The following is a 16,227-nucleotide window of genomic DNA, read 5'->3' as shown; positions in this document are numbered from 1 at the left end:
AAGAATAAATTAATGCAAATTCTTTTATCCTTCTTTTTCATAAGTAAAGATTCCCCAAGCACACAAAGACATGCGTAACCTTTTCAGCTGTCGACAGTAAACTAAATACTCAAAACAGCTGAAAATGTAAATGTACACCAGAAACATGTGTACCAACAAGATAAAAAAGTTTTGAAAATCACATGTATAAACCCCAAAATTAAAAATTTCCCATTACTTTTTGATAACACCTCATATATCCATTTGTTCTTTGATAATGTATATTTTAGTAAATGATATATAGTGCTATACAACATGTCAGTATTTAAACATATCTCTCTAACCTCTCAATCTCTACTGTAAAAGGTTTTTTTCCTTCTTGTTCTTAAAAATGTATGAGTAAATAAATAAACTGCTGTGAAAGATGAGGCAACCGTCAGTAATCAAGAAAATGTGTTAAAATCAAACAGTTTAAATATGAAGAAGAAGACTGGGCTTGTGCAGTTTACAGAACAAGACATGTGCAAATCCCCAGCTTTTTGAGTAAGGGCTGAGATATTTCAATTTTATGCCTCTGTATCCTCGTGCAGGAAAACTGGGGAATTACACACTAAAAATTTTGGGAGCATAGTGCTTTTAAAAGGGATAGTTACAAATTGAAATTTTCTTAGGAATAGTAAGGATAATAATGTATGTGATAAAATATTTTATTACTATAGCCAAAAATTTGATTTTATATTCACTTACAGTTCATTTACAGTAGCAACATATAAATATTTATGTGACTGAACAATTTTTTTTCCAACTGCTACATTTGCAGTCTTCACATGAGCCCCATAATTACAAATGAGCCTTTTCACAAGTATTATATAATAGGGCAACGCAAAATGAATGAGAGAATTCTCACAAACACACGAAACTGTTGTAACTATAAAAGAGTGAAATGCGAACTGTTTTACTTGCCATTTTACAGTTTATTTGGTATGACCAGTTTGAACTGAAGTTGAATTCATGCTGTTTAAAAATATTATTTGCAATAATTTATTCTTATCAAAAATGGAAGCAGTGGTCGCCATTTAGCACACTTTCGCTTCTTTCCAAAATGGCATTATTTTATATAAGGTAGTAAAATTCAGTATATTGCATGTTTTGGTAATATTTATATTAAATTTGTATTGAAATTTATGTTGTGACTTCTTTGCAAAACATTCCAAGAATCTATTGAGTGATAAGGCACCCTGGGAGCTTCTGTTCTTCAGTAGAGGCACCAATATATACAATTCAAAGCAACAGCTGGACCATCAGTTGGAATGCTTTACTTAATTAACCTTACAGTGAATGCTTTCTGTGTGTGGTCAGCCAAGGAACAGCCAGCCCTCGAAGAAAGTCAAAGCTGTATCTTCCATAAAAATTATGTCACAGTATATTCTTCTTTCTTAATTCCTTTTTGTCTAGCTTGATTTACATTTAAACTTTCATATGGACCATTACTGCACATGATCATGTGACACTCTAGTTTTAGATGCTAGTGTTTTGTGCACAACTGCTGCCAGCCTCAGAGACACAACAATGTTGTGTGAATTGCTTTAGCGGCCCTTGCTGGTTGAATATCAATTTATGACATCAGTTTGTTTATTTGTTTTGAAGTGAATGATCATCTAGCAGGTGGTCCATTACAAGCAGTACCTTTGTCCCACTGGAAAAGAAGTTTTACATGAGATGAAGTTTGTCTCTTTACCTTTTGCAGATACTATGTACAAAGCACACAGAAAATTAGACCAATAGTACATTGATTTCAGTAGCAGGAACAGCATGACAGAATGTTCATTTTACACTTTCGATAAACATGTGATAACCTTTGCAATACACTACTATTAACATCATTAATGTACAATAAGGACTTACTATGATACTAAATCTACATATTGTCTGAAAATGTATGTTTACAAATTTTTCTGCTTTATCAGTAAACATAGTGTCAAATTATATCTTGGTGGTATAAGACAAAACTCATTAGAGCAAATGGGGGTTTGTTTGCAATACAATCCATAAACTGTTTATTTACATACAAGAAATGAGATACCTAGCTTTGGAAATTTTTGAGTTGAATCAAATAGGATTCCATGATTATATACACTTTTACAGACATTGGCTGTACAGTTCAGTTCCTCTGTATTCTATTCATTTATTGAAATGTAGAGGTGCAAACTTGCTTGTTAAAAGAAGAAGAAAAATGTTTTCACAACCGACACTTCACAAATTTCTGTTTTTCCATGTACCGTTCATTCGGAAAGACTTAAATATGACTGTTACCTAGAGTAACACAAAAATCACAGTGTAGCATGAGGCAGTGGACTCCAGCACTCGTTGCGTGATGCTGGCGATCCCGTGCCTTCGTCGCTGTATGGTTCGGTCTTCTCGTGCCGATACAGGGAGACCGGAGAGGATCGCTGCTGCGGCTGAGGTGACGGCTGATGGTACTCGGGAGCTGGGGCCGTTGTGGGCTCATCTGCTATGAGTGGCAGGAACTCTGTTCCCTGGAAGACATTTCAATTTTTATTATGCCTTTTGTATTTTGTTTAGGACTGAAGTTTTGAAATCTCATTTGAGACTGAGGAAAAGTAGGCTTGTGATGTAACATACTAATGAAGTAACGTTTGAGGAAACAGAAAAAGCAGCCAAGAAAAGGTGTGTATGTGTGGGGTAAATCTCTTCTAACCTCCAAGCTCTACAAACATTCTCATACATACCAAGCTGTAATAGTATTCTTGGAAGAGAGATTGGTTAGGCACATCTTGGGGTCTCTCCCAGAGTAAATTTTTAACTCTGAAGTAGGTAGTGCCTTTGTGAAACTTTCTGACGGGTGAGTACTGTACGCCATACTGGGACTTAAACCTGGACCTTTTCCTTTTGTTGGCACTGCTCTGACCCACTGAGCTATCAAAGGATGACTCCTTTCTTCCAGTGTAGTACACAGCAGAGCTGTGCTGAATTTGTGACAGCTAGGTTACTGAAGAGAGCCAATGATCTTATTCCCAGCCCCACTCTGGAGACAGTTTTAATTTGGTAGGTAGTTATGAAACTATGCACTGGGAAAGTTCTTTTGATTGGCCAAACACTGTTTATGAGAAGTTTTTAATTTCGCACTCCTTTGTATTACGTGCATCAACTTTAATTGTTAGATTAGTTCTGTATGATACAGCATGGTGTTTTTGTTTTTGTTGATGCCACTGTGTGAAGAAAGAAGAGATTGTGTTGGTGATAAAACTGTTCCTGAAAATCACTAAGCGAGTTATGGATCTCACTGTGTTCGTCTCACACGTCATTCTTCTGAGGCAAGCTGTGCTGTAAGTGGCCCTTGATATCCTGGATACTGGGACAGAGATGATGTCTGTGCTACTCCCATACAAATTCCATCAGGAACAGATCTAGGAATGTTGCTGTTCATAGGAGTACTTCAACATCACACAGACAGTTCATAGAGACATGCCATGCATGGAGGAGCCATGTCCTTTTGGAAAATGGTACCATGACAGTGTCGTATGAGATACGGTATATCAGGATGTGTGATGTCCCTGAGGTAATGTGGTGTCATCAGAGTTATCTCGTTCACTACCAGCTGTCCCCTGAAGTCGTACCAGCTGGTTTCCCACTAACATGATGCCAGAAGTAAAACCGATACGACTGTCGAAAACAGTAAAAGGATGGAACCTCTTCCCAGGTAGCTGGCATAGTTCCCAACAACAGTCACACAGGGTAGTGCAGAACCGCGACTCATTGCTGAATATATTGCGGTGCCACTCATAGCAGTCTTGTTACGGAACCACTCTGAACACAGCCATTTGTGTTGTGGTATTAATGGGAGTCTACACACACAGGATACTAATTCTGTAGTCTGGCTGCTACAAGTCTTGAACCAGTGATGCTAGATGACACAGAATGTTGCAGGGAGTCCATTACACAGTGTTGGACTGCAGATGCAGATGTGAAGGGGTTACAATGAGCTCGGTGCACAATATTGCAATCCATCCTTGTGGTGTTCAAATTATTCGATAGGAACCTTGACAGAAAGGGCGCCTGCCCTCACATCTCCGTGCAGTGCAACGTCGGGTCGCTGTCACACCCGAATGCCCCACAAATCAGGATACTGCATGATATGGCCAGCCAGCCAAACGGTGGCCCGCAGTGAGGCCCTTCTCAAACTCTTCCAGGTGCTGATAATGCTGTCTCATACAAGTACACAGCATCCCCGTGTCGCTCACAGTGAGCAGTCAACATCTAATGCTGTCCACACTTGTTATATATGCTGCCGGGCCTGCTAACAACATTAATGCACTCTGGTGGAAGTTCTACCTGTCAGAGAGAGTTGCATCTTTAACCATTTACATACCCACCAATGGAGTGCAGGTTTACAAAGTTTGATGGACATCTGACTGTGTCTTGTAGGTGCATCACTGTTTTTGTCAGTCAGTGCACATCAGCACTTTGCATGAGCATGACCACCTCATCATCAGCAGCAGCTGTAGCAGCAGCTCTTTGAAATCCATTGCTAGACAGATGTCTCCGACTGACTTTTACAAGCTTTATGGTCCTCAGTTATGTGTGCACATGCTCCTCCATTTTTCCTAACATCACTAGACACCCATTTTCCATTAAATCGTCATCTCATGCTCATTTTCCATTAAATCATCATGTGTGCACATGCTCCTCCATTTTTACTAACATCACTAGACACCCATTTTCCATTAAATCGTCATCTCATGCTCGTTTTGCATTAAATCATCACCTCAGCCTCTTCCTAACTCTTTGCATCCAGCAAAGAACTTCATTGCTCCATACAGCGTTTGTTTGTGTCCCACCCAAGTAAGTTTTATTTTTGTTAGTCACAGTTACACTGCAGTCCACTGCCTGGTTCATTTGCTAGTCTCCTGTCTCAAAAAACATGTGTTCTTTCAGTAGCTGCTGAGCTACTATCAGATACCAAATTTTTTCCATTAAAAGTTCGTGCCTCACTGCCATAAGTCAAAACTGGTTGATTGCAATCTTTATGTTTCATACACATCAGAATTGTACATTTGAAAATACTAGTTAGTGTTCCAAAAATTTTTTTTCGTCCTTTTTGTTCTTGTTATTTCTTTACCTGGGCCATTATTGCACACAGAAATTATTTTAAATGCAGGTATACTCAACTGAAGTACACACTGATTGTTCAGTTGAGGTTACTATGAAATGACAGAAACGTCTCCAGTATGTTTGTGGAAACTCGTTAAATGAAGTTTTTTTTTAAAAAAATAGGCTGTAATTCAGGTACTTCATTAGTCAGAAAGCACAATCTTCCACAAAAAAAAAAAAAAAAAAAAAAAAAAAAAAAAAAAAAAAAAAAAAAAAAAAAAAAAAAAACCAGATAAAAAAGCCCCTTGACCTTGAGTGATATAACTACACTTTTTTAAAGAAGAAATTAACTTCACTGGACACTTTGAATCACTGTTCATTGTGGCTCACCTGCACTCACTCAGTTACTCATTCGTCATGTTCTGTAGATCCCATCAAGAAGGAAAACCTCCATGAGTGTAGAATGAATCAACACATAAATCAACAAAAAAAGAAGTAAATCATAGAAACTAAAGTGTATACTGTATTAATGAACCACTTAATGTACTCGTGCTTATAGCACCTAAATTAGAAGTAAACATGCTACTTGGAAAAAGTTGGTGGCTCCTCAGTTATATTAAATAACTATTGGTTATCTCCTATTAATAGCTTAATATTTCTTATTTATGGATTTTTCTGTCACTTCTTGGTAGAACAATTCCATACTTAGGTTGAATAACAAGTAAACTGTTTTTGTTCCACTGATTTTTGTTTATTCCTAACTAGTTTTCAGGTTATTGGGCCATCTTAAGGAAACAGCTGACTTGTGTCCACAGCAGGTACTAGTTCTTAGATAACCAAACATTGTAAGCAAAGATAGAATCCACTTCTGCAGAATGTTGTGCGCCAAGTTGTTTTTTTAACAATGTAAATCACACTTCCTGGCAGATTAAAACTTGAACTCAGTACCTTTGTCTTTCATGGGTAAGTGCTCTACCATCTGAGCTACCCGAGCACAACTCACACCCCATTCTCACAGCTTTACTTCTGCCAATATCTTGTCTCCTACCTTCCAAACTTCACAGAAGCTCTCCTGTGAACCTTGCAGAACTAGCACTTCTGGAAGAAAGGATATTGCAGTGACATGGCTTAGCCACAGCCTGGGGGATGTTTTCAGAATGAGATTTTCACCCTGCAGTGGAGTGCGTGCTGATATGAAACTTTCTGGCAGATTAAAACTGTGTGCTGGACCGAGACCCGAACTCGGGACTTTTGCCTTTCGCAGGCAAGTTCTCTACCATCTGAGCTACCCAAGCATGACTCACGACCCATCAAAATCTCATTATGTAAATCACACTTTATGCAATGGACAATATTAATGGAGTAAATAATAAAACTACAAAATATTACAGTATTACATAATACATGGCTATAAAGCTAACGTTTGTGAGATCATGACATTGGTTGAGAAACTGTCAAACTGAGCACTGTTCATATATGTTGTACACCAAACACGTTTTTTAACATTGTAAATTACATTTTACAAAATGGATAATATTGAACAGAATAAAGGATTAAAATAGACAGTACTGCATATTAATATTTACTTGATTATATTGATTTTTTTTTTCAAAGAATACTGTTACTTATGTATGTAACTATAAAACCTGTTTACAGCATGCTACCACTTGTCATCCAGCTTTACAACAAACTTGGCTGTTGTCATGTAGATAACACATTGTTTTAATCATTGAATCTAGATACAGTCTTCAGATAACCTCACTACCTGCTCTTTCTACAAGTTATGTTTTTAATTGCTTTCTAACTGGTTTGTTGATTTTAGATTGGAGCCTGTTGAATATCTTCGCACCAGAGCACAAAAGTCCACTCAAAACATCTCTACATTAAAACAAACTCTACATTAAAATTATTTTTGTGTGTCATGTTGTGATCCTGTAAATCACAGCTCAGGTGAAACAGGAGTAAATGTTTTGAGATGTGAGCAAGGATTCCAAAATGCTTAAAGAAACAGAAAAAAATTACCCTTCATGAATGTGGAACACTGTGACTGTTATGAATAAAGGTTTCCGGCAGTTACTGCAACCAGTTGCCTGTTGTTTTATTCTTCAACTTTAATTTACCACAACCGGTTCTGAATCACCTAGCGATTCATCATCAGATGGCATATATTTATTGTATGTTTGCAGCATTGCAGAATTATTAGTATCCACAAAACCCTCATAATGCTCCAAACATACAATAACTATGTACCATATGATGAATCACAAGGCAATTTGAAACCGGTCATTAAAAAATAAAAATTGAAGAACAAATCAGAAGGCAACTGGTTCCTGTAATTTCTGAAACCTTTCTTAAAGAGACCTCTGCACAATGTGCAATTATCTGTTTTACACAATACTCTTACTGCTCAACTCTTTATTTACTTGCACTAACAAGACAACAGGCAGTGGACACTGGTGAGCTAAGTCAATACTTTTGTCTGTAGTTCAAGGCAATGAGATATGCTTCTAATTATAATGGCACAAGTGCTCAATTGTGCTTGTTGGCTAGTTTATTTATTTGTTGGCTCCATCTTAACTTATTAAACTAGACCCCATGGAATTTTAATTTGGTGGTTTGTTTTTTTGAATGACATTACTGTGTATCACTGGGTCATTTTTGCTTGTCTGAAATTGCGTAACATGAGAAGTTGTGCGATTAAAACTTACTGTTTGCGGTGAACAAGTCTGAGGGCTGTTCAGCTTTCATCTGAGCTGTGTCTGGTAAACTGAATTAGGATGTTTGACTAGTATACCTCTGTCATCAGTGAACATAAAATTTTTTAAACCAACCTTTCATGTCACTAGAAGATAATGTATGTGTGTTAAGAATAAAAATAAGCACAGGACCAAACCTGTAATGTCTCACACATAACATCCCCCCTTTCTAATGTCTGTTTCGTGCTTGTGACACAGTTTAGTAATTACTTCTCTTTTGGAGTTACGACTCCTTCCATGCAAAAGGGATGCAATTAATGCCACTTTAGTTGGATAAAAATGGGAAGGCCTCAGACATGCTCAACCGATTTAGCTCATGTTTGAGCATGTCAGTTTTGTATCACCTAACATTAAGTTCATGATGTGCAGTGAACTCAAAACTGATGACATCAATAGACAAGCTAAAATGGAGCATTTTTCATAATCGTATAGGGGGGCCACAAATGCATATTTTTCTGAGAGGTTGAGAAAAGTACCTTTTATGGCTTCAGCTTATGTTTCTGAAAGGTTAAGGCTCTTTGACAAAAGTGGGTTTTGAAGAGCTACTGAGGCAACTCGCTAGAGAGCAAAGGACCTGTATTTCATTCACACGTGCAGTCTGCAGTTTTCTTTTCATATTTATTTTTCCCATATCAGAATTGATGGGAACAGAAGAGTTGATAAATTAACTAAATCAATAAGGAATAATAATAAGGTAAGTCAATTAATCTCTCAAACAATGTGGATTAGTGAAGAATTTATATTTCAGTCCTTGTTATTCTACAACCACTGTTTTAGTCACTCTGACACATATCTTTAAAGTCCTTGAAACAAGGCTTTATAATTGCAATTAATTTCTGGAAATCCAGCAGAAATTGAACAGCTGTATGAACATAGTAACAATCCATCTCCATGATCGATTTTCAGCTTATGTTAGTGTACATGTTATGTGCATAAAAAATGTGTTGTATGCATCAAAATTAATTTCATAAAATATTTTTAAAACCAAATCTGTTTTCCACTGAATCATGGGAAGCAACACTGAATTGATCAAAGATCATATTCATCAAATGTTGTCAGTGCTATGAATATATTTGATTCAAATGATTATGTGGTAAGTACTGTTCTTACAGCTGCTCAATTGAATGTGAGGATATATAACAGAGTGAGTAAAAGAGTAACTGTAAAATGAGCAGGACTAAAATTTTTATTCTTTACTAATCCAAGGTGTTTGAGAAGTTTCGTTTATCTACTTTGTTATTATTCCTTGCTGATTGATTTACATTATTAAAACTCCTATTCCCACTAATTCTGATACAGAGGAAAATATAAGACTGGAGACTGCTTGTAGGAACAAAGTTCGTCCAGTCCCCAGCCAGACGCCTTGGTTGTTCAGCCAGCTTCACTTTTGTCAAAGGGCATTTAAGTTACGGGTGCATGACTAGCAGCCACAAGAGGTTTTTTTCTTGATTTCTTGGAAAATATGGGTTTGTTTGGTGATGAAAAGTATTCAGTTTTCACTGTTTTGTTGAACTTGGTCATTTTCAGTTGGCAGCCTATCATGAACATTATGGGTTATTTTCCTGAAAGTGGGAGGAGGGTTTTGAGTAAAAATGTCTTACAGTCCTTCATTTTATGTAGGGCACAAGCAACACCCCATACATGAGTCATATTTCCTGAATGAAAGGTAGGAGACAAGGTACTGGCAGAAGCAAAGCTGTGAGTACCGGGCGTGAGTCGTGCTTTGGTACCTCAGATGGTAGAGCACTTGCCTGAGAAAGGCAAAGGTCCCAATCTCGAGTCTCGGTTGGGCACACAGTTTTAATCTGCCAGGAAGTTTCGTGAGTCACATTGGTTGGCCATGTCTGAAGCCTTCCCCTTGTAAGTATAATTTTGTGTTCCATAGCATCAAAACCTTTGGCAAAGTCACAAAATATATTAATAGGATAATTTTTCTTGTTTAGCTCTGTCAGTTCTACATTTTTATTAATTTCTTTTAATAGTTAGAAAACGGGAACATTTATGGCATGTGTTTATGGTGTCAAAATGAAACTAACGTAAAACTGGAAAACCCTATTCATTTTTTTTTCTTTTTTACCATACTTATTTTACAACCATTTTAGGAGAAAATAACAGTGTCTCAGGTAACAAATACTTCAAAATAGCAATATGTGTACTTATTATTAGACAAAATGTTATTATAAAAGATATATTTCTGTGTGATTAGGTTGTATATTGCACCACCTGTGCTAAATACTGAGTTATACTAAACTCGGTTTCAATTCATTATTCTCTAATGATGCTTAAAGACATTTACCTACGTGTATTTAAAGAAATTTTATTAAAATAGCCAAAAATATTCCCAACATTAACAGTAAGCTTCAAGGGATTGCATCTTATTCTTGGTGAGCAAAGTAAAATTTTACTAAATAATTTATTGATAAATGTATATTTGATTTTATTCCCACCTGATAGTGCTGGTGGTAAGGTGACCCTTGGCCTGCCAGGTCCATTGTTCCAAGATGATGCCAAGTAGCATATCCCGCTGATGGTGGGGGAGGTGGTGGTGGTGTCCCCAGGGAGTGAGTGGGTGGTGGCGTCGAGCTTCCGGGCACCGACCACGCCCCACTGCTTCCGATGTTTGCTGAAGGCGAGCTCATTGGTTGTGCTGATGTGACTGACCACGCAAAACTTGTCGGTGGGCTGAACATGCTTGCAGTTGTCGACTGTGGCTCGGAGTAGGCGACTGCCACAGAAGAATAATCATTTGTCGTCATCCAGCATTTACTTATCAGCACATAAATTTGATTACTTTAGCAGAACTTCTGGATATTAGTGAATGTATGCATGGGTGATAAAATGAATTTTCTTAAAGTTATTTTAATTTTTAAATAAATCTCTGCTCTTACTATATACCTAAATCTTAGCAAGAAATAACTGCTGTTGTTGGTTGTCTGGGAAAATTTCTGAGCAGCTATAACAATTTATAGTCGACTTCCTTTCCAATGTACCACTTATGTTGCTTGTACTCCATTTTATCCTGTCTCCCTAGCTTATCACATCCTCATTGCTCTAGTTCAGTCTGTGTTACACTGCCATTTTGCTTATAAATTTATCTGCAACAATTAATTCTGTGTAACCAAAATTTGTTTCCATCCTCCTTGAATGTAATTTTTTCATTCTATCTTCATGTTTGTTTCTTATTTCTCTTCTATATATGGTGAATTTATGAGATGTTTTGTGCTAAGTCGCAATTCAACATTTTAAGTGAAGTAGGTAGTCTTTTATGACTGGCAATGGGTTCTAAGTCTGGCTTTTGGCAAACAATGTTTTGTTGTATCTCAGTATTTTTAAATGTTTACTACACTTGTCTCAAACTGTTTTAGTTTAGCTGATGGTAACCACTCTACTGTGTGTACCCAAAGAATCAAATACAGTAATCTACAAATGAAAATATTGTGAAATATGTTTTTAGGTACGGTACTGTTCAGGTACATGCAACAGTGACCATTTCAAAATAGGTCAATCATTATAATTGTCAAAGGAAGTTTTACTTTATCCATGAAAGATTTATATTGTCAACACAATAGTTTTAGAAGCTTATACAGTTATGTGAAATGAACAGTAATAAATGAGAAGGAAGAGAATATCTGTTTTTAAGGATAATATCCTACTCTTGTTGTGCATGTGACATGATCTCAAGTCAAAGGGTGTAAGGTCCTTATGGAAACACATGAACTATTATTTCAGTGACCCATATGTTTATGGTTCTTTCTAAGTAGTAACAAGCTGAGTATTAATATTGAAACAGGCACTAGCATATGATTAAATAAGTGTTTGTCACCGTTCCAATTTTGATGTGTTACTTCATTTCTGCTTTTGAAGTAGATAATAGGGTGAAGTGTGTGGTGTATAATGCCTTACTAGATTGGAGGGTAACTGCACTACTAATTAAATATGTTACTGAGAATAGCACACATAAGGCTGAATATCAAAAAATCATTATGTGCATATGATTACATTAGAGTCAAAGATTGGAATGTTTCCAAGGTATCTGATTCCTGTCATTGGGGTCAGGGCAAGATAATTCTGGGAAATGCTTGTACCATCTGATGGTGCCTCTGCCAGCAAGTTCAGCTCACAACCAACTGAAGGCAAAAGTCATATGGCTCTTGGGGATGAACTGCTGGGAGTGAAAGACGAATGTTTGGGAGTACAGTATATAACTGTGGTAGTCTGGCCAAAGTATGGTATCACATACAGAAGAATTGTGGGTATTTCAGGTATAGGAGCAAATATTGTGTTAACATGCCCACATTGTAAAAAATTCACCATTAGCAAACCCAACAAGAAGTCTTGGAATAAAATCAATTATTATAATGTCAAAAAAAGATAGCATGGATGTAAATTTGTAAAGTGTAACTAAACAGACAAAGATCAGCAATTAATGTTGCTTTTGAAATTAAGAGACGTAATCTATGTGACACATTTCTGCAGGGATTAAGTTGATCATCTACTCAATAGATATGTGCAGTGGATGTGAATGGTAGCAAGAAACTGGTGTACTGAAGAAGAGTGTCATATATCTTGTGATAGAATTTTTAAGATAATGAGCAACAGAATAACATATCAGACACTGCAACATAAATGGTTCAGTGTTGCCCAATCACCGTCATGACCCTCCCAAGAACAAAGATGAAGTTGAAAACTATGACTTTATAAAATGTGGGAGGATTTTTTTAAATATCAGAATGAGGAAAGAAGAAATGTTCTGAAAAACAACTAAGGGAAAAAATAAGTGCAATGTTTTACTTCTCTCAAAAGCACTGCTCCCCCATAGACTCCCTTCTCAAGCATTGTGATTGTTTCTATCTTTCCCTTTATATTACATTTTAGAGACTAATCATTTGAAAAGTTAATCATAATTCTCCACATCAGTCCATTCTGTAGATACAAGGGTAACCTCTAATTGATAAATTTATACAATGTTACAACATATTTAAACATCTGCTGCAGATGGTTCCACTATTACATGCATTCTACTGTTGGATCCATTCATTCCATGATTCATTGATTCATTGCGTTCCATACATTCCATCAAGTAGAATCTACAGGGATATCAAATGAGTCAAGCTATACGTCGATAAAAGACAAGAAAACCACAGAAATTTGATCTGTATACCGTATTAACACTGCTTAATGGCATTCATGATTGTACCATCTGAATTTAATCGAATGTATTAGAAAGAAAATTGCATCCTCTCAAATACTATAGAGCTGCTGCTTATCTGTTATTACTATCTTAATGTACATTTACTTGTTTGAAGAATATTCTGAACAATTAGAACAAATGAATTGGCTACTCAGATCACCCAACATGGATCGGACTGAACATATATGTGGCATAATCGAGAACTCAGTTCGTGCAAAAAATCGTGCACCAGCAACACTTTTGCAGTTGTGGATGGCTATAGAGGCAACATGGTTCAGTATTTCTGCAGGGAAGTTCCAGTGAGCTGTTGAATCCACGTTAACTGAACCGCTGCACTGTGCTGAGAAAAAGGAGGTCTGACATGATGTTAGGAGCTATTCCTCGAGTTTTGTCACTTTAGTGTATAAATGATTACAATGGAATTTTTCAAAGAAATGTATTTTTTAGGGTTCCATAACTCAATCAGTAAAAAAGGGACCGCTATAAGATCATGTTCTTGTCCACCTATCTGTCTGTCTGTCAGTCAGCACCCCTTTTTCTCTGAAGTAGGTTGATGTATGTCACATACTAAGTTCTACTGTCCCTTAGCAGTGTGAAAAATTTAAGCTTCTAAGTCAATACAGTCAAAAGATACAGCTATTTATGTTACATATCCTGATACTTGAAAACTCACTCATCTTACATGGTACTTCCTGTTAACATAGAATCATGAAATTTGACAAGAAGCAAGGAAAAAATCTGAAAATTGTTAATTTGTAATTAAATTACATAAAAAATATTTTTGCTATTTGTTTTTCACCTGTCTGTCTGTCCCTTTTCCTCAGGAATAGGTACAGGCATCAAGTTCAAATTTATATCACATACTGCAGTCTACAGTCCCTTAGATGTGCAAAAAAAAAAAAAAAAAAAAAAAAAAAAAAAAAAAAAAAAAAATCTTCTAGTCAATGAAATCAAAAGGTATGGCCATACATTTCACATATCTTGATACTCACGAAATGAATTGTGGGAACCTAGAATTGAAATATCTTTATGTACATGTCGGGGATGGTGGTCTATCAGTAAAGCCTGTGCCTGGAAACTACATAGGATTGATCCCCAGTCTGACTACAGTTTTTCCTGTCTTCATTTTAAACTAGCCTTCTGCTCTCAGTGACGTGAGAAGTCACCAGAAACGACAAGTGGCGCGGACTTAATGTTAAACTGTCGGTACCATTTCTCCTGTTGGATGACTGGGGTAGGTTAGGGACACACAAGCTGCTGAAGTGGCGTCCAGTAGAAGTACCTGCACCAGGCCAGTGACACACATGAAATTATTATTATTATCATCTACACACATAATTAAGTTTGTCAACAAGAAAGTCCAGGAATTCCACAATAACATTTGTCAACTCCAAGGAGGCCCATGACTCCACCGACAGAGAAACACTCTTTGACCCACTGGAAGAACTGAAGGTCGACAACAAGACCAGAAAGCTAATCCAGGAAACATTAACAAGTACAACATCCAAAGTGAAGTTTATGGGAGAGACCTCAGAGCCATTCGAAATCCAGACAGGAGTGAGACAGGGAGATGGCCTGTCCCCAATTCTGTTTAACTCTGTTATGGAGAAAATAATTGGGACATGGGATAAAGGAGTCAATGGGGTAAAGGCGAGGAGACAGAAGGATAGAACCATCAACATACCCCCCTGCGGGTTCAGGGGTAAGAATAGGCCCGGGGTATTCCTGCCTGCTGTAAGAGGCGACTAAAAGGAGTCTCAAACGTTTCGGCCTTATGTGATGGTCCCCTGTCAGGTTTGACCTCCATATTTCAAAATTTTTCCGGATGGCGAGCCGATTGGGGAAGGGCGCCTTACATGGTGCACTGTATCTGTCGTGCATTGAGACCTTTAGCCGGCTTTCTCGTCGTTGCCATGGTGTCCTGCTCATTTTCCATCTCTTGGGCGAGGATACATCCCTGGGTGCAATTACCACGCTGCACTGTGCAGTGTTGCTTTTAGCTGCGACGACGACGACCTTATACTTTTTTGCACCTAAGATCCAGCACAGTAGCCAGTCCGTTGTGGTGGGGCCGCCATGTACCCTGTTGGTTGTAGCCCCCTGACAACACAGGAATCGCTCTACTGATGCCTGCGCCATTAACTCCCCACATATGCCTCCCCCCATGAACCATGGACCTTGCCGTTGGTGGGGAGGCTTGCGTGCCTCAGCGATACAGATGGCCGTACCGTAGGTGCAACCACAACGGAGGGGTATCTGTTGAGAGGCCAGACAAACGTGTGGTTCCTGAAGAGGGGCAGCAGCCTTTTCAGTAGTTGCAGGGGCAACAGTCTGGATGATTGACTGATCTGGCCTTGCAACATTAACCAAAACGGCCTTGCTGTGCTGGTACTGCGAACGGCTGAAAGCAAGGGGAAACTACAGCCGTAATTTTTCCCGAGGACATGCAGCTTTACTGTATGATTAAATGATGATGGCATCCTCTTGGGTAAAATATTCCGGAGGTAAAATAGTCCCCCATTCGAATCTCCGGGCGGGGACTACTCAGGAGGATGTCGTTATCAGGAGAAAGAAAACTGGCATTCTACGGATCGGAGCGTGGAATGTCAGATCCCTTAATCGGGCAGGTAGGTTAGAAAATTTAAAAAGGGAAATGGATAGGTTAAAGTTAGATATAGTGGGAATTAGTGAGGTTCGGTGGCAGGAGGAACAAGACTTCTGGTCAGGTGACTACAGGGTTATAAACACAAAATCAAATAGGGGTAATGCAGGAGTAGGTTTAATAATGAATAGGAAAATAGGAATGCGGGTAAGCTACTACAAACAGCATAGTGAACGCATTATTGTGGCCAAGATAGATACGAAGCCCACACCTACTACAGTAGTACAAGTTTATATGCCAACTAGCTCTGCAGATGATGAAGAAATTGAAGAAATGTACGATGAAATAAAAGAAATTATTCAGATAGTGAAGGGAGCCAAAAATTTAATAGTAATGGGTGACTGGAATTCGAGTGTAGGAAAAGGGAGAGAAGGAAACATAGTAGGTGAATATGGATTGGGGCTAAGAAATGAAAGAGGAAGCCGCCTAGTAGAATTTCGCACAGAGCACAACTTAATCATAGCTAACACTTGGTTTAAGAATCATGAAAGAAGGTTGTATACGTGGAAGAACCCTGGAGATACTAA

At 37.8% G+C, this 16,227-nt stretch overlaps 1 protein-coding gene across 1 annotated transcript in view; it reads right to left on the bottom strand.

Moving 5' to 3' along the window:
• Positions 1 to 668: 668 nt before the first annotated feature.
• LOC126285343 (T-related protein-like) overlaps positions 669 to 16,227 on the bottom strand; it is a 266,059-nt gene continuing 250,500 nt past the window's right edge. The window contains exons 8-9 of the mRNA XM_049984658.1: positions 10,295 to 10,572; positions 669 to 2,516 (exon numbers count right to left, since the gene is read on the bottom strand). Of these exons, the coding sequence (XP_049840615.1) occupies positions 2,310 to 2,516; positions 10,295 to 10,572 (485 nt within the window). The 3' untranslated portion in view covers positions 669 to 2,309. The remainder of the gene's footprint in view (positions 2,517 to 10,294; positions 10,573 to 16,227) is intronic.

The sequence above is a fragment of the Schistocerca gregaria genome, chromosome 8, assembly GCF_023897955.1.
Source record: "Schistocerca gregaria isolate iqSchGreg1 chromosome 8, iqSchGreg1.2, whole genome shotgun sequence".
NCBI classification, from domain to species: Eukaryota; Metazoa; Arthropoda; class Insecta; order Orthoptera; family Acrididae; genus Schistocerca; species Schistocerca gregaria.
Note: the sequence above shows the minus strand (reverse complement) of the source record. Positions and strands in the feature narration are given on the sequence as shown.